Genomic DNA, 26,223 nt, shown 5'->3' with positions numbered 1-26,223 from the left:
TGTTCAGGAGGACTATGATGTTTTGGTCTTCAGAGGAAAGTCACCCAATCTTCACATGGGCCAAGGGACATCGGTCAATCCAATGTCACAGGTCACTGCCTTATGGTCAGTCAACAACATAATTCAGAGAAGTGACTTACACAGCACAAACTACCAGCACCCCCCAACCCCCAAAGGAATAGGGGAATTTAAAATGTGTTGATGGGCTGAAGGCAGTCCTTGGCAGATCGTAGGTGGCTGTGCTCATTAGGAAGCTGATCTCTCCAGATAGAAGACCAACCAGAGGAAGAGGAGAAAGACTCAGCAGAGAGTTCTCTAACATCTCTGCTAGAGAGCAAGGTGCTGCCTTCACAGCGTTAATGAGACTGACACATTTTGCACCAACAGCCTGTTATCCTCTGGTGTCAGTGAATCATCCCACACTGTCATAGCCATATCTTTCATTAATTACTGAACATAACATCTCCAAATTGCTGCTTCTTAATTAACTCAACAAACAATCTAGAAATTGCTTGCAAACTTCGATATTAATAAGACCCCACAAAGTCCGACATTTGGCTCAATCTGTGTTTGTGTAAAATCTGTTACTTCTTTGAGTTTATTTCCAGTTCTGATAAAGTGCCATCAACTGTAAAGGGTCACTTTGTTTCTTATTCTCTGAAAGTGCTGTCTATCCTGCTGAGAATGTCAGCATTTCTGGAATATATGGGCTCATGCCTGAAGGTTCCGCTGATTAGATTTGAAGAAAACTATAGAGGTGGTGACCAGCAACAGTCACATTTACACTGTGCTGCAAATGCAAAGTACCACGCTGCTTCACAGGAACATTGTAAGACAAGGAAAGACAGCGACTCCAAAAGGAGACATGAGATCAGATGTCTACAAGCTTGGAAGGAGGTGGTGCCATACGGAGGGGAAAGAAGTAGAAAGGCAGAGAGGTGTAGGAAGGACACACTAGAGCTCATGACCCAGGCAACTGAAGGTACAACCATCAGCGGTGAAGGAATTGTCATTGGGAATACACAGCTGGACAACTGCAGATAACCAGAGTGTTGCGAAGTGGGAGGAGATCACAGAGACAGGCAGCAGGACAGCCATCGAGAAATTTGCAAATGGCGGAGAGGGGAGGGATTTTAAAAGCCAGGGCCTGTTTGACTGGGCCCAGTGTAGATCAGACAGCAGAGGGTTAATAGGTGAATGGTGTTTTGCTGAGAGTTAAATCAAAGGGAGAATTTAGATGGTTTCAGGTTTACACACAGGAAATACTATTCTACACCACACTCTTCCTTTTGAATTTCCCTCATCCTTTCATCAGCTACAGCCATTTCAGAGGAGAAAGTCCCAGCTTCCTCTCTTTGTGTGGAAATGTGTGTGTCTAATTTCACTCCTAATAGGTCAGGTTCAGGTGTTACTGCTATTCCAGCTTGCTCTGAGATTCCACTTTATAACTTTTAGGACCTGAATTCAATCATCTTTTAGTCTTATCAACTCCAGGCAAATCAGACCTAAACTATGCAACCTATCATCAGAATGGGCCTATCGGCCCTGGCATCATTTTGCTGAATCTGCAGTGCAGGCCCTCCAAGGACAGTCCAGAAACTGAACCATTGGTTCATGATTGGTCATGGACGTTTAGAGAATTAGACCGACAATAATGAGATGTTGTATAAAAGTTTTGGGCTAGTGGAGGTGATGATGCAGGGAGGAGTTTTTCCTGAGTTTATGTCTATAAAATTTATAAACCTTTTCAAAAAGGATTGGTGATTTGATAAGTCTCACTCGCCTTCCCCAGCACCTCCTTTTCCCACCCCTTGTCCTGTTAGTCCATTGCTCCCACTTCATTCCTATCACCTTTACAATGGCTCTGTAGATCATTTTCACTTCACAAAGCAGTGAGGCTTACCTGGGATCCCAACCACACAGAGTGATGGGTAGTAGATTTTCTGTATAGTGACAAAGGCACTGCTGAATGTGGGAGCCATGTCCAGCAGGTCGTTTTCTGGAGGGCAGTTAGAAGGTGCAGCTCATTCTTCTGTTTTGTTCCTGAAAACAAGCATGGCTCTATATTAACGTTTGCCTTTTACTACAGTTTAATTCCACTGCCTACAAGAGCAAAGCCTCGTGCACACGGGTGCCTTTTTAGTGAGGTGCTTGGTGCAAACAACAACGAAAATTTACTTGCATCTTGAACCCAGTAACATCACAAAGGACTTCACAAGAAAGTTACTAAATCAAACTTGACACTGAGCCACTGAAAGGGTGTGAGGGCAGCTGGCCAAATGTTTAAGGTGGGCTCTTCTCCCTGCTCTGTCAAGGGCATTCTGATGGGCAATGTGCCTTCATGCTCTTCAAACATTCAGGGAGGTGGGAGGGGGATGTATCTATTTTATAGAAGGAAGGATTTCCAAATAAAGACACCAGGCCCTGGGTTACAATGGCTCACCAGGAACCTGCTTTCTGACTAAGCAGCAAAGACAGGAATGGACAAGCCACCAGAGCATGTCTGTTTCAGCAAGTTATAGAATTAAAGAATCCCTAAAGTGTGGAAGCTGCTCATTCGGCCCATTGAGTCCACAACAACCCTCCAAAGAGCATCCCACCCAGACCAACCCTATCCTATAACATGTTTCCCACGGCTAACTGACCTAACATGCCAGCCATGGACCCTATAGGGCAATTTAACATGGTCAATCCTCCTAAGCTGCACATCTTTGGACTGTGGGTGGAAACTGGAGGAAAACCTTGCAGACAAGGGTGGGGCAGGAGGGGGGGTGGTGGTTGGGTTTTGAATGTGCAAACTCCACACAGTCATCCAAACGTGGAATTGAACCCATATCCCAGGCACTGTGAGGCAGCAGTGATAACTATTGAGCTGCTGTGCATTCGTACCTGTGGGGTCTGAGGGGCTGAAACAAGGTGCGCACTCTCTCGAGGAATGGACAAATGGAACTGCTTTCTCTGACCAAGAGGCTCCGGTGGAAGTGACTGAGGAAGTCATTACACAAAGTGCACTCCCATCAAGCTGGAGGTAGTGCACTGAGAAGGTGCAGGAGGACATGACTGATAAGTGGGAAAACACTTTCAAGGTGCCAGCTGCACATGGATGCTCCAGTATTCTCTTACACAGCTCTCTTCATTTCGGTACAAACATAAAAATTGTTGGAAAAGCTCAGCAGATCTGGCAGCATCTGTGGAGAGAAATCAGAGTGAGCGTTTTGGGTCAAATGACCGTTCCTCAGAATGGGTCATGCCCTCATGTCAGGATGCCTTGCAGTTTCACTCCGAGGCAGTTCACAATCCCTCAAAGTCACCCACCACAGATGGTTTCCTTCTCCGCTCGGCACAAATGCTGTGATCAACACTCGCATCTCCCTGTTAATCCTCCTTGCAAGAGAAAAGAGGGCACAGCTTGTTGGCAGACAGTGACTGGGGAGTGGGTTGGGTTGGCAAGGGTGGTCTTCAGGTTATGGGCACCTCATCTGACATTGGCAATGCCTTCTCTCCGCTGGGTTGGATCTTGGTGCAGGAAGCCGCAGATCTCAGCAATGACCTTCCCTGAGATCTGGAGGCACTGGCACTCAGACGGGCTGAGAAACTGATCGCTTGCTGTGTTGGAGGCCTGATCTCCGTTGAGCTTGATCTCACTGACCTGTTCTGGGGAATGGCATGTAACTGCTGAGCAGGAGTCACTCAGCAGTGGTACAAGGGAGTGCTGTGTTTCTACGCTGTGGAGGGAGATGCAGCTGAAGGTGGGGGGAATGCAAGGCCAGGTGGTGTCTTCCAATGACCCACCAAACCGTGATAACAGAGACATGCCTTGGAAAGCAAGCACTCACTTGGCCATGACTGGAGCTGTTCAGTGCAACCAATCAAAGACCCAGCTTGTCAGTTTCATTAAAGAAGATCTTCCAACTGTGCATTCCCCTTAGTGGTTTTGGCAATTTGCAGATACCATGTGGAGGTTGTGCCCTGCTGACAAAGGAAGAAGTTCAATGTTAAGCAGGCTCTAGATTACTTTTGCAACCACCTCAGCCAGACCAACTGGGAAATACCAGGAGAGGATGGGATGATAATTTTCTGGGACTTTTGAAGCCTACAGTTCTCCCAGCCACTACTCAGCTGGGAAAATTACGCTGGTGGTCTTAGACATTGGCTTTAAAGAATATCTTAGGGGAGGATGGAGAGACGGGAGAGTACAGAAATTCAGTGAGGAAATTATAGAGCTTAGGATAGGCAACTTGAAGGCATATCAGCTAATGGTGGGACAGTGAAAGTTCTGGATGCACACGAGGCCAGAATTGGAGTCATGCAGGGATTTTAGAGGTTTTGAGGTTGGAAGAGGTTACAACGTTACATTTTTTTGACTGGAACAAGACTTTGTTTGTACACGGACTGACCTCATTGTCCGGGCTGATGATTTCTAAGCATGAGGAAGAGCTCTACTGATTTAATTATTTCACAGAATGAGATTGTCAATGTTTCCATTAGCAGCCCGGCCCCAAATGCTCTGCAGAATGTGTGCTGGAAACGGAATGTCATTAGACTAATAATGGATTGTTTCTCCTGGACAGTCAATACAGTAAGATGATCAGACGAAGAAATAACATGGGAAATAAGGAAAAGAGAACATCCATGTACAAAATGTAGCTGTAATGTGAAATTGCAAAGAACATCAAGCTTTAGGGGCAGATGGCACAAGAGAGAGATGGAGCTGGCCTGAGGAAGCACAATGAGAATTTGAAAGGGAAGGGGAAGAATGAAAAGGTAAGAAGATTAGAGTGAAGGGGGTGGGAGGACTGAAGAAGTCAAATCAGATTGGAAGCATTAACTCTATTTCACTTAACAGGTGCTGTCAGAGCTGCTGAGTTTCTCCAGCATTCCCTGTTTTTATCTCAGACTTGCAACATCCACAGTATTTCGCTTTTGTTGTCAGTCACATGCACCTTGCTGGCATGGTATATATCCATACACATCTACTTGGGCTTATCCTCTGCCACAGGAGTTAATCGAAAATAATCTCATTGTTTAAAAAAACCATGAACCGTGCTGCAGAAGACAAACCATCCGATATAAAGATTGCATAAATATACACTTGAGGAAGAGCCATTTTTGTAAAACACGCTGATGCAAGGTTGAGCATTCATTTCTTTAATAATAACCTCAGGCAATTCCCATTTGAATGACTGATTGATTTATTTATGAACAAATAAATGAATTATTGATTTCCTTATTGCTATTTGCATTTTACAGTGAAATCTACAGGTAAGTACCTTGAAAAGCTTCAGCAGTCGCCGCAATAAAAAGGATAATAGATGTAACAATTCTGACACGGGTGGGAGGCCCCCAGGAGGCTCTCCAGCCTCAAAAGAAACTGCAAGATACTAGAGAACGCAGAGAGAAACAGAGACAGAGAGAAAGGCACCCTCTGAGTACTTTTGCAATGTTCAAGGTTAAAAAACACGCACAGGTCAACATTACAGTGGCTGAATTCTTCAAATTAGCCCTGAAGCTAGGAGGCCAATGGGACCTAGGTGGGCATTACTTCTCCAGCATGGTCCTAATGGGCATAGGAGAGCACTCCCTTAGGCTGGCTGAAACACAAAGCGCTTTAATTTACCCATTAATGAACTGAATGTGTCACTTTTGGAAGTGTGGAAAGTCCACTTCCCACACTCATCCTTCCTGAAGTGCCTCAGTGTCAGCGTGATGCAGGTAGCACTCCAGATTGGATCCCTGTTGCTGCCCCCATATCAAAGTCAAAGTCTTTCCCCTGGTATGTGGAAACTGAAGGAGGAGGATGTTCTACCAGATCAAGCCCCATGATCTGGTGAACTCCAAAGCCCTGGAATGTGACAAGAACTCTTACATCGTGACTTTGAAAAATGTTTTAGACAAAATACAACACAAACAGCTGTTGATTTTGAATGTGTATGGAATCAGGTCAAATTCTGGGAAAGATAAGAAATTAACTGAAAGGGAGGAATGTGTAGTACTCTGTCGGAGGAGCTGTTTGAAGTAGGAAGGAGTTGGTGGAAGGGTAATACAGAGTGCAGTGTCCCAGGGCTTCATACTGACTGCGCAAACTCAGAAGCTTCATCAAAGTAGTTTTGTATCCTTTGCAAATTTGACTAAAACAGGCAGATGAGGTGGTTCAGAAATTACCAAACAAATTAGGCAAAACATTTGCGGACAGTTGTATGGTAGATCAGATTTATCACAATAAATAATAACAGTACTACTCTAAGGAGTTGATTAGATTTGAGGATAAACATGTCGAGCCAATGGAGAGCAGTAAATAAAATCAACAGAACAGTGACTAACAGAGTCAGAATCTAAAACACATGTCAGAGGGAGCGATGATCAAATTGTATGGTGTTCTAGTTAGACCTCCAGCAAGGGTTCCGGTTCTACTCACCAAAATTGAGAGGCTTCCAAGTAAGAGAGACACTGCAGAGAGAAGCCACGAGATTGGTACAGGCGAAGAAGTCCACATTATAAAGATAGGGTTGAGCCTCCTGAAGGAGCTTCCTTCAGAGAGGTGAGACTCAGAGATTTCACGGACTATTATAGAAAATGTTGAACCAAAAGAATACTCTCGATTAAAATGAATAAAAGGTAAACTAAAGGTTAAAAACTGCAAATGAGTTTGGAATAATACATGTCAGGAATAAATCCTTCCTCCAGGTATTTACAGGATAGATATGGGCAACATGCTGCTTCCAATCAAAAACACCTCATTTATAAAGATGACTATGTGTGCTCTTTAATAAAAAAATTATTTCACAGACTTGTGAGATGTATTTGAGTTAAGATAGGCCAATGAGCTTTATCCCTTCATTGCTGGAGTATGAGAATAGTGGACAACATTTCTCATTTCTGAAATGGAAGGAGAAAGATGCTCAGAAACTCTCTCAAAAAGGCAGCATCTCTTTAACTGACATCAACACATGACAAGTTGGCTCAGACGGCACACACTCCCCACATATTTCCTGTGTCCTTTCAGATCCTGTTCTGAAGAGGTCCATTGCCAACTTTCCAGCAACAAAATATAAATCTTACAGTGTTTATTTTAAGGGTGACTGGTAATGGAGGATTTGCCAGCTGAGTGATGTAATCTCAATGATCTGAGGTCTATTGGACTCTGACGTTCATACAGTACTGTCCATTCCTTTTAACCTGCCTCAAATTGGGAACTGGTGACAACTTCTAATCTTTCTTTCCCAGCCCAGAGATCGGGTTGGAAATTGCTGGATTGTAAATATAGAGACGAACTGCAAATACACAGCAGCATAACCCAGAGATTCATGCCCAATAGTCTTTCCCAGTTCTTAGAAACATGGGATGGGATTGCTGACGTCCCCTCATGTCAACCTGCCCCCCTCCCATTTACCGCTCTGTGCCATTTTGATGCTATGCACTGCACTGTTCCTCATTTCAAGGGGTGACAGAATACTCTCCACTCTTAACAGTATGGTGGCCTAGTAGTATTATTGCTGGACCTATTAATCCAGAATCTTAGCGAATGTTCTGGGGTCCTGGGTTCGAATCCTGCCACAGCAGATGGTGGAATTTGAATTTGATTTTTAAAAAAATCTGGAATGAAGGATGGTTGCTGATTGTCAGGAAACACCCATTTGGTTCACTAATGCCCTTCAGGGAAGGAAGTCTGTCACCCTCAACTGGTCTCTGGCCTACATGTGACTCCATACCCACAGCTATGTGGTTGACTCTAAATAGCCCTCTGAAATGGCCTAGCAAGCCATTCAGTTGTACAATCGCTACAAAGTCTCAAAGAAATGAAACCGGCCGGATCACCTGGTATCGACCTAGGCACCAGAAAAGATAACGGCAGACACAGCCCCGTTGACCCTGCAAAGTCCTCTTGACTAACATCTGAGGGTTTGTGCCAAAATTAGGAGAGCTGTCTCATAGATTAGTTAAGCAACAGCTTGAGATAGTCATACTCACAGAATCATACCTCACAGACAATGTCTCAGACACCACCATCACCATTTGGGGCCAGCACAGTGGGGTACAGTCAGGTGGCAGTTGCTCTGGGAGTCCTCAACATTGACTCCAGACCCCATGAAGTCTCACAGCTTCAGGTTAAACATGAACAAGGAAACCTCCTGCTGATCACCACATACTGTCCTCCCCCAGCTGATGAATTGGTGCTCCTCCATGTTGAACAACACTTGGAGGAAGCACTGAGGATGGCAAGGGCACAAAATGTACTCTGGGTGGGGGATTTCAACGTTCACCACCAAGAGTGGCCGGGCAGCAGTACTACTGATCAGGCTGGTCAGGTCCTAAAGAACATAGCTGTTAGACATGGTCTGCGGCAGGAGGTGAGGGAACCAACAAGAGGGAAAAACATACTTGACCTCATCCTCACTAATCTACCAGCTGCAAATGCATCTGTCCATGACAGTATCGGTAAGAGTGACCATCGTACAGTCCTAGTGGAGACAAAGTCCACCTTCACACTGGGAACAACCTTCATTGTATTGTGTGGCACTGTCGCTGTGATAAATGAGACAGACTTAACACAGACCTAGCAACTCAAGACTGCGCATCTATAAGGTGCTGTGGGCCTTCAACAGCAGCAGAACTGTACTCCAGCACAATCTGTAACCTCATGGCCTGGTATATCCCCCAATCAGCCATTACCATCACGCCAGGAGAAAGAGATCAACCCTGGTTCAATGAAGAGTGCAGGAGGACATGCCAGGGGCAGCACCAGGCCTAACTGAAAATGGAGCACCTACTTGGTGAAGCCACCAAACAGGATTACTTGCACACCATACAGCAAACGCAGCAAGTGATGGACAGAGCTAAGTGATCCCACTGCCAACGGATCAGATCTAAGCTCTGCAGTCCTGCCATATCCAGAATGGTGGTGGACAATTAAACATCTCACTGGAGGAGGAGGCTCCACAAACATCCCTATCCTCAATGATGGAAGAGCCCAGCATATCCGTGCAAAAGATAAGGTTGAAGCATTCACAGCAATCTTCAGCCAGAAGTGCCGAGTGAATGATCCATCTGGGCCTCCACCAGTGGCCCCCAGCATTACAGACACCAGTCTTCAGCCAATTTGATTCACTCCACGTGATATCAAGAAATGTTTGGAGACACTGGATACTGCAAAGGCTATTGGCCCTGACAACATCCTGGCAATAGTACTGAAGACGTGTGCTCCAGAGCTTGTCGCTCCCCTAGCCAACCTGTTCCAGTACTGTTACAATACTGTCATCTCCGTGAAAGTGGAAAATTGCCCAAGCATGTCCTGTACATAAAAAGCGGGGCAACTCAGCTCCTGACCTCATTACAGCCTTGGTTCAAACATGGACAAAAGAGCTGAATTCCAGAGGTGAGGCGAGAGTGACAGTCCTTGACATCAAGGCTGCATTCGACTGAGTGTGGCATCAAGGACCCCAAGCAAAACTGGAATTAATGGGTATCAGGGGGGAAACACTTCAGTGTTTGGAGTCATACTTGGCACATGGGAATCATGGTTGTTGGAAGTCAGTCATCTCAGCTCCACGACACTGAGGCAGGAGATCCTCAGGTTAGTGTTCTCTGTCCAACCATCTTGAGCTGCTTCATCAATGACCTTCCCTCCATTATAAGGTCAGAAGTGGGGATGTTCGTTGCTAATTGCACAATGTTCAGCACCATTCGTGACTCATCAGATACTGAAGCAGTCCGTATCCAAAGGCAACAAGATCTGGACAATATCCAGACTTGAGCTGACAGGAGGCAAGTAACATTCGTACCACACAAATACTAGGCTATCACTATCACCAATAAGAGACAATCTAACCAACGTCGTTGGACTTTCAGTGGTGTTTCCATCACTAAATCCCCTACTATCAAGATCCCAAAGGGTTACCATTGACCAGAGATTCAACTGGATTCACCATATTAACACAGTAGCATAAAGAGCAGGCCAGAAGCTAGGAATATTGCAACGAGTAACTCACCTCCTGACTCCTCAAAGCCTGTCCACCATCTACAAGGCACAAGTCAGGAGTGTGGTGGAATACTCCCCACTTGCCTGGATGGGCGCAGCCCCAATAGCACTCAAGGAGCTTAAAACCATCCAGGACAAAGCAGCTCACTTGATTGGCACAACACCCACAAGCATCCACTCCCTCCACCACCGATGGTCAGTAGCAGCAGCGTGTACTATCTACAAGATGCACTGCAGAAATTCACCAAAGATCCTTAGACAGCACCTTCCAAACCCATGAACACTTCCATCTAGAAGGACAAGGGCAGCAGACATATGGGAACACCACCACGTTCAGCTTCCCTCCAAATCACTCACCATCTTGACTTGGAAATATATCCTCGCTCCTTCATTGTCATTGGGTCAAAATCCTGGAATTCCCTCTCTAATGGCACTGTGGGTCAACCCATAGCAGGAGGACTGCAGCGGCTCAAGAAGGCAGCTCACCACCACCTTCTCAAGGGCAGCTATGCTGGCCTGCCAGCGAGACCCACATTCCACAAATGAATAAAAAGAAAAGCTCTTAGTTTCAAGCAGAGAGAGGGTGGCAGCAATGTGATTACGTTATTGGACCAATAATTTGGTCCTCGTAAGTTCCGATTTCACTGTGGCAGCTAAAGAGTTTCAATTCAGTTAATTAAATAAATCTGAAACAAAGTATTTGTATCAGTCTTGGTGGTTGCCTTTAGAACCCATCTGGCTCATTAATTACCCTTTACAGAGGAAAATCAGCCATCTTGTCTCGTCTAGGAGAGATGTGACTTCAGACCCAATGAAATGGTCGCATAGTTTTAGCAAACAATGAAAAGCTATAATCTACACAGATGTCAGCAGTTTGATAAAGATTTTGGCCCATTATTACCTTCTCATTGGCAATACAAACTGGCCTTGCCAACGCACAACAATTCACATCAGCCTATCTCCTGGGGCCTACTCCTCAAATTTCTCAGGCCATTGGCCTTTCCAACTGAGAAAGGCGAGCAGCAAAGGTATGAGGGACCATCACATGCAATCGCCCCATCACGTTACATGCCGTGCTGACATGAACTTGTATCGCCATTGCACCGTCATCACTCTCAAAATTCTACTCTTCCCTCTCTAAGGGGAAGTCACCACAGTCGTCCTGTCTTGTTAGAGAGAAACAACAGGTGATGGTTTAACTTGAGGGTCACCATGCCTCAGGCAATGGGAGAGGTTGAGAAGATCAGTGCAGGACTTGAACCCATGCTGTTGGCATCACAAACCAACCATTCAAGCTAACCGACACCCCCAACCCCACTGACCTAACAACAGCATCATATTTCCTTCGCAATGGGCCTCACATTCCCTGAGCCAGACCTTTCCCATTGCCAGAGTCACATTCACTACCAGCTTCATTGGGACATTAGTGTTCTCAAGAATTTATTCCATAAAGTGGGACTTCCTGAAGCTGGGTGAAGTTCGAGTGCAATTACACTGCTAACTCTCACTCCTCCCTATAGTTCACTGGCCTTACGCAGGGAACTCAAGAACAGAATTCCCTGTATTACACTGACAGTTGGTTACCAAACGATTGTGAAGTGTATGGGTCTACAGGACTTGAAGCTGCCTTTCTCATCCCTCAGACAGAACCTGTGCAATGCATCAAGGGCAGTGGTTTACAGGTATTTTTGTCATGACAGGGGCAAGACAGCTTGCATTTATGTAGCACCTTCAGATGCCCCAAAGTGATTTACTGTCGTTACTTGACAAGGAATGTATACTGTTAATATTAAGATTATTACAGGTGTGTTAGGCACTGGCGATGCTGTATGGAGACAAGTGAATTTTATTGTAAATGCATTTCCAAGTGGAATGTTTTATTGTGCATTATTACAAATTTTATGAATAGAAGTATATTTTTAGAGGCAAAATCCCTAATTCTGAGGCATAGTCCCACAACCTTCATGTTGATTGTGAATAAATTATCAGCTAAGAAATTAGGAGAATATATCTGCTCAGTTTAACATCATGTTGAAATGACAACACTTGGCAAATGCAGCAATCTCTCGGAGCTGCACTGATAAGAAGGAAAGAGAGAGAAAAACACAAATGACTTATGTAGTTATTGTTGCAAATTTAGGAAAACAGCAACCAAATTATGCACAGCAAGCTCCCACAAGCAGTTCTGCGAAAACAGCCAGATAATCTATTTCTGTATAGTTGATTAAGGAATAAATATTGACCAGATTACTAGGGATAACCTTGTATCAGAGATAATGGGAACTGCAGATGCTGGAGAATCCAAGATAATAAAATGTGAGGCTGGATGAACACAGCAGGCCAAGCAGCATCTCAGGAGCACAAAAGCTGACGTTTCGGGCCTAGACATCCCTGCTCTTTTTCAAAATAGTGTCATGGGGTGTTTAACAGCCCACCTTCGAGGGTAGACTAGGCTTTGGTTTAACATTGCACCTGAAGACAGAGCAAAACTCCAGTGATAACTACACTGGACTGCCAACTTCAACTCCATTTCCAGGTTGCTGGGGTGGAACGTGAACCCATGTTGTCCTGACTGAGAGCGGCTAGTTAGATGCAGCCCAGGCTAATGCTTGAGCAAGAGTTCAGCCACACTTACCCTGTGTGATAGCAGTTACAATGCAAAGGATTATGAAGCTGCTGTCTACTTCAAGGTGTGGAGGTGCTGGTGTTGGGCTGGGGTAGACAAGGTCAGCAATCGCCAGGCTATAGTCCAACAGGTTTATTTGAAAACACAAGCCTTTGGAATCTGACTCATTCTTCAGGTGTCAGTGAGAGAGGTAATACTAGATACAGAATTTATAAGTCAAAGATCAAAGATTTACTCCATTGATGAGGAGGTACTAAACAAACCTAAAATGCTGTTAAATCTTTAATTAGTTAGAAGGCTTTAATGTATAAATATGTATATCCCCAAATTCCTTTCAAGTCACAGTTCTGAGAGAACTTTAGGTTTTATCACTGTAAAGAAGAGGGGACATTTTAGGTCAGACAATGCATGTTAAGTGTGAGGCCTTGTTTAGATTGGCATGTGTGCTTGTGTATGTGAGAAAAGGTTTCACGATTAACTCCCGGGTCTAGGCCCAAAATGTCAGCCTTCCTGCTCCTCTGATGCTGCTTGGCCTGCTGTGTTCATCCAGCTCTACACCTTGTTATCTCAGATTCTCCAGCATCTGCAGTTCCTACTATCTCTAATGATTAACTTCTTAGTAGTTCTGTTGTTTTGTGGATTTCATTTTAAAAATAGTATGTGAGAGATACTTCTTGGAGACTAAAGGTCATTTGGTTATATTGGGCTACAGTGAGAAGGTTGTGGGAATGAATTTATTTGGTCAGGGGGTACACCCATAGCTTGGACAATGTGGCAGGTGTGCAGAAGTCTTAATTGAAGCTGCCTGTGCGAAACCATTGTCTGTAAAGAAGGGAGATAGCTCGGAACTGTTAGCAAATAGTTCTAGAAAAGTTTATTTAAAATCTTAAAGGGATATTTGAAACTGAGGGAGCTTAAGCTCAGTTGGATGAAGATTCAGGGAAGATGTAATCAGAATCTTAAGAGAGGGAAATAGAAGCCACAGCTAAGTCAAATCTTACGTGTCACAGAAATGGGAATTCTCTCTAGGAAGAGGAGTACGCTATCCAGCCCCTCGAGCCTGCTCCACCATTTGATAGGATCATGGCTGATCCGCCATTTCTCATGTCCTCTCCCCATTACCTACCATTCCCTGACTGATCAAGAATCTACCCGACTCAGCCTTAAGTATACAGAAGGACTCAACCTCACCAACTCCCACCCACAACACCGCACCCACCCCCCCCAACCCCAGAGCTCTCTGTGGCAAAGAGTTCCAAAGAATCACAAGTAAGAGGAGAAATTCCTCCTTATCTCAGTCTTAAATTGGTGCCTCTTAAATCTGAGAGAATGCACTCGGGTCCTAGATTCTCCCATGAGGGAGAAAACATCCTCTCAGCATCAAGGCCCTGAACAATCCTGTTTGTTTCAGAGAGCTCACCTCTCGTTCTTCTAAATTCTAAGTACTGTAAAGGGATGGTGTTAGGATTAATGGGATTGCAGCGTACATTGTGGGGGAGGTGCCTCTGTTGCAAGTGTACTGGAAGAGCTTGGCTAAGGGAACGGCAAGTTCTGGAGCACAAGTCTGCAGTGTTATTGCTGGAATGTCGAGTCCTTTGCTAGAGCTGTATGAGAGGTTTCAACGAGGCTTGCCTGGCTGTCGTGAATCAGGTAAAACTTCAGTGGCAGTGGGTCAGGAACAAGCGTGACCCCCTTACCATGCTGCATGATTCATTGTCAGCCCTGTCTCCCAGTCTGTGAATCCCTTCAAATCTACATTTTAAGGAGGAATATGTACACAAGATTGTTGAAACATTTCCAACCTGTCTCAAGGGATCAGAATGAATCCTTACCCATGAAATATGGGTAGAGAGTCAGTCTGGTTCAGTTGGTTGGCCTGTTGTCTCTGAGTCGGATGATAGAGGGGAGACTGAAGACATCCCCAGGATTTCAGCTGATAACCGAGGCTGACGTTAATGAAACAGTGAGCCACGAAAGCACAAGAATATCAAGCCAAGCTTTTATCTCCCATACCTGCCAGCCACCAGTGCACAGGGACTAGCCAAGAACACTTTATTGACAATACGTATTGAGCTAATAAATAGTTGTGGTTGACAATGGCTATGTGGTATGCCTGACTGAATTATACGACTACCACCCAAGGAAAAGTACACTCCCAGATCAGTGAAAGTCAGAAATACTCAGCAGTTCTGTAATTGACTCTGTATTTAGTTATGGTTGCTACCCTGGTGATATTTGTGCTGTATGCCTGGGTGAATTGAGTATTGGTGCCACCCACAGCAATGAGAAGATATTTGCACTAGAAACGCTTTCTTTGAAGATAGTCTGGGCGGCTGAAATGTTCAGTCAGCAAGATTTAATTGTATCATCTCTGTCCAAAGTCCATCTTTCATCAGGGCATTATGAATGTTATATTATAAATTGTGCATGCTTGTGAATTTTACACTTCTTTCCCTTCATTGTTAATTTTTAAAAGCAAGAAAAAAAATCAATTGCAGTCCAACTGATCGCGACTAAAACCTGGACATAGACAAGAAGGATTAAGGCAAAGAGTATTTATGACAGGAACTTAACACAAGATAGACATAAGTTATATGGAGCCAAATAGGATTACTTAAATGTAGACTAGATTTATTGACTCACTACAACAAACACTATTGAGCTTGAAAATCTGTGTATAGCAAAATCTCTGCAGAGGGTTCACTCACTGTCCTTTTCGGATGGTCTTTATCAAAATACTCACTTAAAATGAAGCAAGTGCTGCATGCAGTGGGTTGTACTCAAGAAATTAGCATTCAGACCCAGGGCAAAGCATTGATCCAAACACAGGAGCAGCTCCTTGCTTCATCATTATACTGCCTAATGCCCAACAAGATCCCAAAACACTGAGCATCAGCAAAGGTGTTCGAAACATTTGTAATACTAGGACAGGTGGAGGGCAAGACTATAGCCTGTGTAATGCTGTTGGTTAGAGAGTGGGGCTGCAGTCTGTCTGGTCCTATTGAACAGTGAATATCCAAAAACTACTGTACATCGTAAATGGAAAAGGTGTCTCAAATTCAAAGGGAGTTTTACCCAGAATAGTGTGTGCTTGCTGTTCAAGAGGGGACAGTAAAAGAAAACAGGGAATATAAGCCAGCATATATAGGCCAGTTGATTTCCTTGCTACAGGAAGGATGTTGTGAAACATGAAAGGATTCAGAAAAGATTTAGAAGGATGTTGCCGGGTTAGAGGGTTTGAGCTAAAGGGAGAGGTTGCATAGGCTTGGGCTATTTTCCCTGAAGCGTCGGAGGCTGAGGGGTGATCTTATAAGGGTAGATAGACAAGGACTTTTCCCCAGAGTGGGGGAGTCCAAAACTAGAGGGTATAGGTTCAAAGTAAGAGGGGAAGATTTAAAAAGGTCCTGAGGGGGAACCTTTTCACACAGAAGGTAGTGTGTGTATGGCATGAGCTGCCAGAGGAAGTAGTGAAGGCTGGTACAGTTACAACATTTAAAATGCATCTGGATGGGTACATTAACAGGAAGGGTTTAGAGGGATATGGGCTAAATGCTGGCAAATGGGACTAGATTTATTTCAGATATCCGGTTGACATAGATGAGTTGAAGGGTCCGTTTTTATGCTGTACATCTCTATGACTCTAGCCTGGGTATCAATAGTAAAGAAAATCAGAATCTATTAATAGGGACTTGTGGACAGGACACCTAGAAAATTAAACATTGGTTATACAGAGCCAATCTTTTACGATACAATAACTGTATTTTTTTCAGGATGTAGCCAGCAGGAAAGATAACGGGGATGAAGTAGATTTAGATTCTTAAAAGCCATTTGAAAAGATGCCACACAAGAGGTTATTACACAAGATTATGACTAATGGGTTTGGGATAATTAGAAACATAGGCTGTGGTTGGTTAATGGGCAGAGAACAGAATGGGAATAGACCGATGTTTTTGAGTAGGCTAGTTGTAACTATTTACTTTAAACCATGGAAACTGTGGAAGGAGATGATGCAGCTTGAAACAAATCACTGGAACTCATTGGAAGTCACCAGCAAAATACTAGAACTTCAAGAGAGTTGCGGGCAGAGGTGAGTGTCATGATCATTACTAAGAAGAAGGTGCTGGGGGAGCCGAAAGGTCTGAAAGCAGATTAAAAAAACTTGGACCAGATAGACTATATTCCAGGGAGATAGCTGAGGAGATTTTGAAGGCAATGTGTTGACCTTTCAAGAAATACTGGAAACAGGGAGGGTCCCAGAGGGCTGGAAAATAGCTAAATGCAACACAATGTTTTTGAATGGAGGGGCACAGAAGATGGCCAATTAGCCTGACCTCAGTCATCGGTAAGATTTTAGAGTCCATTGAGGATGAGATTGTGGAGCACTTAGAAGTGCATGGTAAAACAGGCTTGGGTCAGACGGCTTCATGAAGTTGACGTCATGCCCGGAAAATCTGTTGGAATTCTTTGAGAACAAAATGAGCAAGTTAGGCAAAGGACAGCCAGTGGACATGATCTCTTTGGATTTCCAGAAGGCCTTTGACAAGGTATTGCACAGGAGGCTGTTAAATAAGTCAGAAGCTCATGGTGTTGGTGGAAAGGTACTGGCATGGAGTGAGGATTGGCTGACTGGCAGGAGGCAGAGAATAGGGATTAGATTGGCAGGCAGTGTTTACTGCAATTGCGGAGAGAGTACAGCTGTTCACCTTATACATTAACGATCTGGAGAAGGAAGCTACATTTGCAGATGATACAAAAATAGGCAGAGAGACAGGTAGTTTTGAGAATGTGGGAAGGCTGCAGAAGGATTTGGACAGGCTAGGAGAGCAGGCAAAGAAATAGCAGATGGAATAGAGTGAAGGAAAATGTGAGGTTATGCACTGTGATAGGAAGAATAGATGCAAAGGATAAATAGAGGCATATTCTCTTAAAGTTAACATTTGGGTTCAGTTGGTGGTTGGGAAGGCAAATGCAATGTTAGCAGTTATTTCAGGAAGACGAAAATACAAGAGCAGAAAGGTGCTGTTGAGTCTGTACAAGGCTCTGGACAGACTGCATTTGGAATATTGTGAGCATTTTGGGCGTTGTATTAAGGGAAGGATGCGCTGGGTTTGGAAGAGACCAGCAGAGGTTCATAGGAATGATCCTGGCGATGAAGGGCTTGTCACTTGAGGAGTGGTGAGAACTCTGGGTCTGTACTTGATGGAGTTTAGAAGGATAATGCAGGATCTGATTGAAACCTATTGAATACTGACCATCCTAGGTAGAGTGGAGAAGACGTTTCCACTAGTAAGAGGCACTAGGGCCTAGGGCACTTTCTCAGAGTGAAGAGACAACATTTTAGAACTGAGATGAGGAGGAACTTCAGCTGTAAGAGTCATAGAATAGCTTCCCTACAGTATGGAAGCAGGCCATTCAGCCCATACCAATCCTCTAAAGAGCATTCCACCCAGGCCAACTACCCCAACCCTCGCCCCGTATTTCCTATGGCTAATCCACCTAGCCTGTAGATGCTTGGACATTATGGCAATTTAGCATAGCCAAACCTAACCTACACATCTTTGGACTGTGGTATGAAACCAGAGCCCCTGGAGGAAACCCATGCAGACACAGGGAGAATGTGCAAACTCCACACAGACAGTCACCCGAGGGTGGAATCAAACCCAGGTCCCTGGGGCTGTGAGGCTGCAGTGCTAACCACTGAGCCACTGTGCCATCCCTTGAGCCACTATGCACCTCTGGCTAATCTGTGCACCTTGTCACCACAGAGGGCAATGGAGGCCAACTCACTGAGTGTATTCAAGAAAGAGATGGACTGGTTGTTGATTGGGAAGGGGATCAAGAGGCATGGGGAGAAAACAGGAGAATGGGGTTGAGAAACATATCAGTCTGGACTGAATGGCCTAATTCTGTTCCTATGTCTTCTAGTTCTTTGGTGATTGCGAGTTGCATTTACACTGCTACCTTGTTCAAGCAGTGGGGGAGGATTATTGGACCCATCAACATGACTGATGTGTGTTTAAGTTGCCCCAGAGACAGGCTGTTGTTTGATTTTTCATTCAGGAGTGTGTGTGAGGCAGGGGTGCACAAGCCTGGTTATCTCATGGACAGGTGGATAGCCTATGTGTGGACAAGGCAGGGACTGAAAATCTCCAGATTCTAAAAAGACTCTCTCCTAGCAGAGAATTTAAAAAAAATTGCATGACAGTTAACTATTCTCACTTTCATTTGTCTATAAGCTGCTGCATTTAACCAGTGATGGAGAGACTGAACAATAAGTGGTGAAACTGTCCTGTCTCTGTAGTAAAGACTGAAAGAACTTGGAAAGAAGATCAGAGATCAGAAGGACTGTCAAGATGTACAAGGGAATCTCAGTGAATCCTGTGGCCTGGCCCTACTGAAGTGTGTTCACTTATTTTAGTTTATCTCCACCCATAACACTTCTTAAAAATAAAAGCAGAAAATACTGCGAAACCTCATGCAATGTCTGTGCAAAGAGAAACTATGTTAATGTTTTGAATCTGATAAGATTGAAAGAGGCTCGAAAATGATACTTTTATCATGCTGTAGATGGACGGGAAGAGAAGCAAGTAGTACAGATGGTGTGGGAGCCCCCAGCAAAACACAAAAAAACCGCGCTAACAGCGACACAGGCGAAATTAAAATGTAAAATGGTTGGAAATGTGAGCTGTGGAAATGAGGGAAATTGGTCCGCTCTGCTGAGAACAAAGCCAACAAGACACAAACTAGGCACGACAGGTGTAATCAAAATGTAGCATAAAGATTAAAACTGCAGAACTCAGTGTTGGCTCCTAAAGCCTGCAGAGTGTCTCAGCAGAAAATGAGATCTTGCACCTCAAACTTATGTCGAGCCTCACCGGGACAGTACAGCAAGCCTAGGATGAAAATGCTAGCATGGAAGCAGGATGGGTTATTGAAACGGTACGTGGCAGGAAAGTGAGGGGTCAGTCGTAACGACAGGGCAGGGCTATTCTACAAAGTGGGCTCCTAGTCTGCATTGGTCTCACTCCTCACAATACCTTCTCCTTTACATTAGTACTAACTCTTGCTTCTCTCTCTACACATGCTACCAGACCTGCTGAATTTCTCCAGCATTTTATAGGCAATAGACGATAGACAAGAGGTGCTGGAGTAGGCCATTTGTCCCTTCGAGCCAGCACCACCATTCATTATGATCATGGCTGATCATCCACAATCATTATCCTGTTCCTACCTTATCCCCATAACCTTTGATTCCTCTATCTTTAAGAGCTCTATCTATCTCTTTCTTAAATGTATCCAGAGAGTTGGCCTCCACTGCCTTCTGGGGCAGAGCATTCCATATATCCACCACTCTCTGGGTGACGAAGTTTTTCCTCAACTCTGTTCTAAATGGCCTAGCCCTTATTTTTAAACTGTGTCCTCTGGTTCTGGACTCACCCATCAGCGGAAACATGCTTCCTGCCTCCAGAGTGTCCAATCCCTTAATAATCATATACGCCTCAATCAGATCCCCTCTCATCATTCTAAACTCAAGTGTATACAAGCCCAGTCGCTCCAATCTTTCAACATATGATAATCCTACCATTCTGGGAATTGACCTCGTGAACCTATGCTGCACTCCCTCAATAGCAAGAATGTCCTTCCTCAAATTTGGAGACCAAAGCTGCACACAATACTCCAGGTGCGGTCTCACCAGGGCCCTGTACAGCTGCAGAAGGACCGCTTTGCTCCTATACTCAATTCCTCTTGTGATAAAGGCCAGCATGCCATTAGCTTTCTTCACTGCCTGCTGTACCTGCATGCTTGCTTTCATTGACTGATGTACAAGAACACCTAGATCTCATTGTGCTTCCCCGTTACCTAACTTGACTCCATTTAGATAGTAATCTGCCTTCCTGTTCTTGCCATCAAAGTGGATAACCACACATTTATCCACATTAAACTGCATCTGACATGCATCCGTCCACTCACCTAGCCTGTCCAAGTCACCCTGTATTCTTCTAACATCCTCCTCACATTTCACACTGCCACCCAACTTTGTGTCATCGGCAAATTTGCTAATATTACTTTTAATGCCTTCGTCTGCATCATTACTATATATCGTTAAGAGCTGCGGTCCCAGCACCGAACCTTGTGGTACCCCACTGGTTACCGCCTGCCATTCCGAAAGGGACCTGTTTATCACTACTCTTTGCTTCCTGTCAGCCAGCCAATTTTCAATCCAGTCAGTATTTTGCCCCCAATACCATGTGCCCTAATTTTGTTCACCAAAAATTTTCTGTTTTCATTTCAGATTTTTGGCATCCACAATATTTTGATTGCATTTAAATTTTTATGTTTGTCTCTGTTTGTCTACATGTCTGTGTAAGGAATTAAGAATAGACAGAGTTTAACCCAGAGAGCTGCATGTTGATAATTCCTAGTTTGTTTGCCTGTGCTTAGAACAGATTTATTTATAATAAATAGTTATTTCTCGTGAAGTACAGATTCCTGACCAGTGTCTCCTGTTAACATGAATTTATCACACTGGAAAACTGGGGACTTCTCTGTGATTTGATTAATTCTTTAGCTCTGATGATAACCCCGGTTTAAGAATCAGTCCGTGACCTGTGACCCTGTGGATGGTTGCCCGAAATGTCAGCTTTCCCGCTCCTAAGGTGCTGCTTGGTCTGCAGTGTTCATCCAGCCCCACACTTTGTTATCTTGGATTCTCCAGCGCCTGCAGTTCCTATTATCTCTCATTAACCCTGTGAATGGTTCTTTTGTCGTTGGAATTTTCAAAACATTTTGAGCTAATTTTTTTTTGCTGTAGAAGCCTGTAAACAGAGCAATTGAAAATTCAAAACTTTAGGAAATTTCCATTAAAAATCCTCCTTGTACTGCAAATGGTAATTCAGAGCATCAGTCTCCTTGCTAAACAAAGTCTGAAGTGGTAACAAAGACTGAAAATTATATTAACTCCTCTTCCATTTCATTTTGAACAAGTAGGTGATTCAATCATGTTGACCTTTCCTTTAACAACAATCTGTAAATACTGGGAATAATTAGTCAGGTTTTATTTGCGTAGCTATTAGCATCTACTGAAGCAGCAAAGTATCTTGTTAAAGCTTGTTCGTTCTACCTTATACTCTCCTTCACACTCTTTGTATCTTGTCTCTGCTCCCCACCCCACCAATTCTCCTTCTCCATTCCATGTCACGTCTTCCCTCCACCTCTCCTACCCCTCTTCTCCACCTTCCTTTCTCATCAAGAATGTGCAGCTATAATCATTCTCATCATTGATGTATCATCTCACTATATGTTTCTATAGCTACCAGCCTAGCATCCTCCTCAGCCTAATCAGTTAGCCAAAGCTCAGTTACTGACATTTCCCCTTTGAAACCTGTCTCACTGTCTAATACAATGTTTTTGAATGGAGCCGGAGGAGATTTCTTTTCTCCCTTTATCTGTTCACGGGATGAGGGTGTCATTGGCTAGGCCAGCATTTATTGCCCATCCCTAATTGCCCAGAGGGCAGTTAAGAGTCGACCACATTGCTGTGGGTCTGGAGTCACATGTAGACCAGACCAGGTAAGGAGGGAAGTTTCCTTCCCCAAAGGGCATCAGCAAAGGATTCACAGTCATCATTAGACTCTTGATTCAGTTTTTTTTTGGTTTCACCATCTACCTTGGCAGGATTCGAACTCAGGTTCACAGAACATTATGTGGATCAACAGTCCAGCGATAATGCCATTAGGCCATCGCCTTCCCAGTTTATTCTGCCGTGAAAGAATTTGATTTGGATGGGAGAGAATGTCTAACTGACATTCATTGTCCTGGGACATGTTGGACACCTTCCCTTTAATTATTCCTTGTCCAAGGGATCATATTCTTGAGAGCAGCGATCGTGGAAAATTCTGGGATGCAGGAACGAAATAGTACGATCAGAAAACTTCACACAGTTGATAGACTTTTAGATGGAAATTCCATTCATTGAATTTATTTGACCACAATACCTGGAATCAGTTGTTTTACATTTATTAGCAAAGTGACACAGATATTTGATGACAATCAATGTGAAATTGAAGTTATGGTTTAAACAATAATTTTGCATGATAATAATGCTGGTGTTTGAATTCACAATGGCAGCCTTATTACTACAATTCATCATGTCACTCTGATTTGTCAGTAACACATGAAGAAATAGGATTTTCCTCCTACGCTTGATCACTGATATCCATTCAACAGGAAAATAGGGCCTATGGACTATAAAGAAAGTAATCGCCCCGTAAATCCTAGCACTTGGTTTGAAGCATCCACGTTACGTTTAATTACTATTGGCTGCGAACTCACGCAGAAGATCAACCAAGTGTTTGAGAAATCTCTCAGACAACATAGCTCCAATCCAGCCTTCATACATCTCTACAACTGACATACACTCATCGGTACCGAATGGTTTTAAAATGACTTTCTAATAATGGCATAGGAATTAAATGCAAGGTAACCCCAGCATCTGCAGTTCCCATGATCTCTGATAGGAATTAAATGCAGTGGCTAGCACCCTGAACTGACACAGACAACATGAATCAGTGCGAATCAATTTGATTACCAAGTGGCAGATACTAACCAGACCTTCAGATGACATTACTTCTGTGCTTTTTTTATAACACAAAAATAATTTTCTGTAATTGGACTATTATCACAACTTAATGGTTTGCTCCTTAAAATCTGGCTGAAGACGTCAAACACTGTAATCTAATCCTTTCTATAATAAACAACCAGACCTACTCGTTGTAGAATCAGAATCTTTTGCTGGTGTACTAGACTTTGAAATGCATCATGTAAGAAGATTGATCTAGTTTGCCTTTTAGGTTTCACTGTCATTAATTTATCAGAAAATAGAAATAGCCAGTCAAGTGGAACAAATTGCATCCATAAAAGGCCTTTGTTCTGAAATAACTGCCTAGTCCAAATTCATTCTGGAAAGCTCTCAATGTAAATCTGACGTTGTAATAAAGCATGATACAGTTTCATTTGTATACTAACTTACTTAGGGCAAACACTGTCAGATTGATTAAAAAATGAATGATTCCTAGCTGCATTCTTGTAAATCGGCTCAGAACTCCAATTAATTCCCACTCCCAGAAATCCCCTTTCACAACATTGCCTTGCAATCAGATATCAATTGCAAGCAATTGGATTGTTACCGCAAAATGAAACACACAAGCTGCCCTCCTGGACATCCAAACACAAACCTATCAGTGGCTGGTCATCCATGAGTGAAGTCACATGATCACACAAAGGAGAAGGTGGGAGTTTGGAACACATTCCCCAACCAATGCACTTGATGTTGGAACAATTGAAGTTTTTGTTCCTTGTAGGTGTTAAAAGAAAGGCAGTTAAGGTACGGATGGATGGCCTACTCCCGTTGTAGTGGCAATGATGGCCACGATTCCTGTCAGACCCTGTGCGTATGAGTCCAACTCACACACACAGCAGTGAAAGCACGTTCACGTTTGAAGACGCATATTCAGGCTGAACTCACCGATCTGGATGAGAATACAAGCTGCAGAGTACTGTCATGTACCTTGCAATGTTTCCCACCCAGTCTGCAACCATTTCACTCTCAAATCAGAACTCAGGACCATGGCCTGAATCTTAAAAAGAATCATTCTGTACTCAAAATGTTCACTCTGTTTCTCTCCCCGCAGATGCTGCCAGTTTCCCCCAGCGTTCTGTATTTGGGTCTGACTTTTTCTTTCGGCACAAGGGGTCACTTTTGTTGAATTTTGTGGAAGGTTTCTCTCAAAGAGGTTTCTTGCACTTTCATCTTGAATTCATCCCCATCCACGATCTAGCAGTCCTCTCGTTCCGACGCTAATGGGATTCTTCGCCACTCCATACCTGGGAGAACTTGGCACTGCCAGGGTATCCTGAAATCGACCGGCGTCCCGGGCATTGGCGCCATCTTTAAAAAGGCCCCGGCCTACTTGGACCACCGTTGTCAGACCGGAGCTGCCCTGCACAATCACTGACACACGCTCCGAATGTGGCAAACGAGGAACAACTGGATTCCCGTGTTGCAGACACCTGGAATTTCTTGGCAGAAAAGCAGGGGATGCCAGTCAAGAACTACATCTACAGTTGCCGAAACGTCTACCTATATTCCTCTCTATTGAGTTTCCTACCACCTGAAGCGCTTGCTCTATCCCAGTGCTCCTCCATGATGCAGCTGGGCTCCGAGTGCACCCGCCAGATCGACTGTCACTGTCACTGCCCTTCTGCACAGAAATGTTTTTCTTGACTGAAATACACTCTGGGGGTTTTACTGCCTCCCTTCCTCTGATTGATGGCCCACCCACTCCTTCCATGACTGCACTTCCTTAAGCTGCAAGCCAACCAGATTGAAAACCATTCCATCCTAATAACTCTCAGCCTCAAAAAATACACTGCTGGGCCTTCAGCTGGTGCTCAAGCTCCAAAACTGCGTACTTACCCTGATCAAACCAGTGCCATTTAGAGAGAGAGAGTTGTACAGCGTTAACAAGCATGTTGTCAGGATTAGAGGTTTTGAATTATACAGAGGGACTGGGTGGGTGGGCTGAGACTTTGCCCCTGGAGAGTCAGAGGCTGAGGGGTGACCTTACAAAGGTTTATAACATCATGTGGCACATGGAGAGGGTGAATAGCCAAAGTCTTTTTCGCTGGGGTGGGGCAGCCAAAAAATGGAAGGAAAAAGTGTGGGTGAGAGGGGAAAGATTTAAAAGGGACCCAAGGGGCAACTTTTTTCACACAGAGGGTGGTGCGTGCATGGAATGAGCTGCCAGGTGAAGTGGTAGAGGCTGGTATAATTACAACATTTAAAAGGCATCTGGAGGAGTATACGAATAGGAAGGGTTTTGAGGGATATGGATCAAATGCTGGCAAATGGGACTCGACTTATTTCGGACATCTGATCAGCATGGACAAGTTGGACTGCTGAAAGAACTGTGGATGCCGTAAATCAGGAACAAAAACAGAAGTTTCTGGAAAAGCTCAGCAGGTCTTGCAGCATCTGTGAAGAAAAAAATCAGAGTTAATGTTCTGGGTCTGGTGTCCCTACCTCAGAACAGAGGAGAACAGTTCTGGGGAAGTGTCAATGGAACTGAAACGTTAACTCTGATTTTTTTCTTCAAAGATGCTGCCAGGCCTGCTGAGCTTTTTCAGCAACATCTGTTTTTGAACTTCCTTGTAAATCTTTTCTGAACTCTTTGAAGTTTAATAAGATCCTTCCTATAACATTAAGACCAGAATTGAATGCAGAATTCCAAAAGTGGCCGAACCAATGTCCAGTACAGCTGCAACACGACATCCCAACTTTTATACACAATGCATCGACTAATGAGGGCAAATGTGCCAAATGCCTTCTTCACCGCCTTGTCTAACCAAGACTCCACCTTCAAGAGTCTATGAACCCCCATCCCTAGGTTTCTTTGTTCAGCAACACGCTCCATCCAAACCATCAGGTACAACTAAGATTTCGCACATATCGCATGCCATGCAACACACAGGGCTGAGCTCTCTCTGCTGTATCTTCCATGAACAAAACTCTTCTGCTGAACTCACACCATGTAGAAATTGAATTAAGTTTTCTTTTAAAAAG

General features: G+C 44.0%; 1 protein-coding gene across 2 annotated transcripts in view; it reads right to left on the bottom strand.

Annotated features, from left to right (window-relative positions):
- The window catches only part of LOC125452724 (probable G-protein coupled receptor 139), a 52,259-nt gene that overhangs the window by 16,167 nt on the left and 9,869 nt on the right, over positions 1 to 26,223 (bottom strand). The window contains exon 2 of one of the 2 annotated variants that reach the window (XM_048531469.2): positions 1,904 to 2,043. The exons of the other annotated variant lie outside the window; for it this stretch is intronic. Within the exon in view, the coding sequence (XP_048387426.1) occupies positions 1,904 to 1,982 (79 nt within the window). The 5' untranslated portion in view covers positions 1,983 to 2,043. The remainder of the gene's footprint in view (positions 1 to 1,903; positions 2,044 to 26,223) is intronic. 2 annotated transcript variants of the gene reach the window in all.

Source organism: Stegostoma tigrinum, chromosome 4, assembly GCF_030684315.1.
Source record: "Stegostoma tigrinum isolate sSteTig4 chromosome 4, sSteTig4.hap1, whole genome shotgun sequence".
NCBI classification, from domain to species: domain Eukaryota; kingdom Metazoa; phylum Chordata; class Chondrichthyes; order Orectolobiformes; family Stegostomatidae; genus Stegostoma; species Stegostoma tigrinum.
This window is presented reverse-complemented; position numbering and strand designations above follow the sequence as displayed.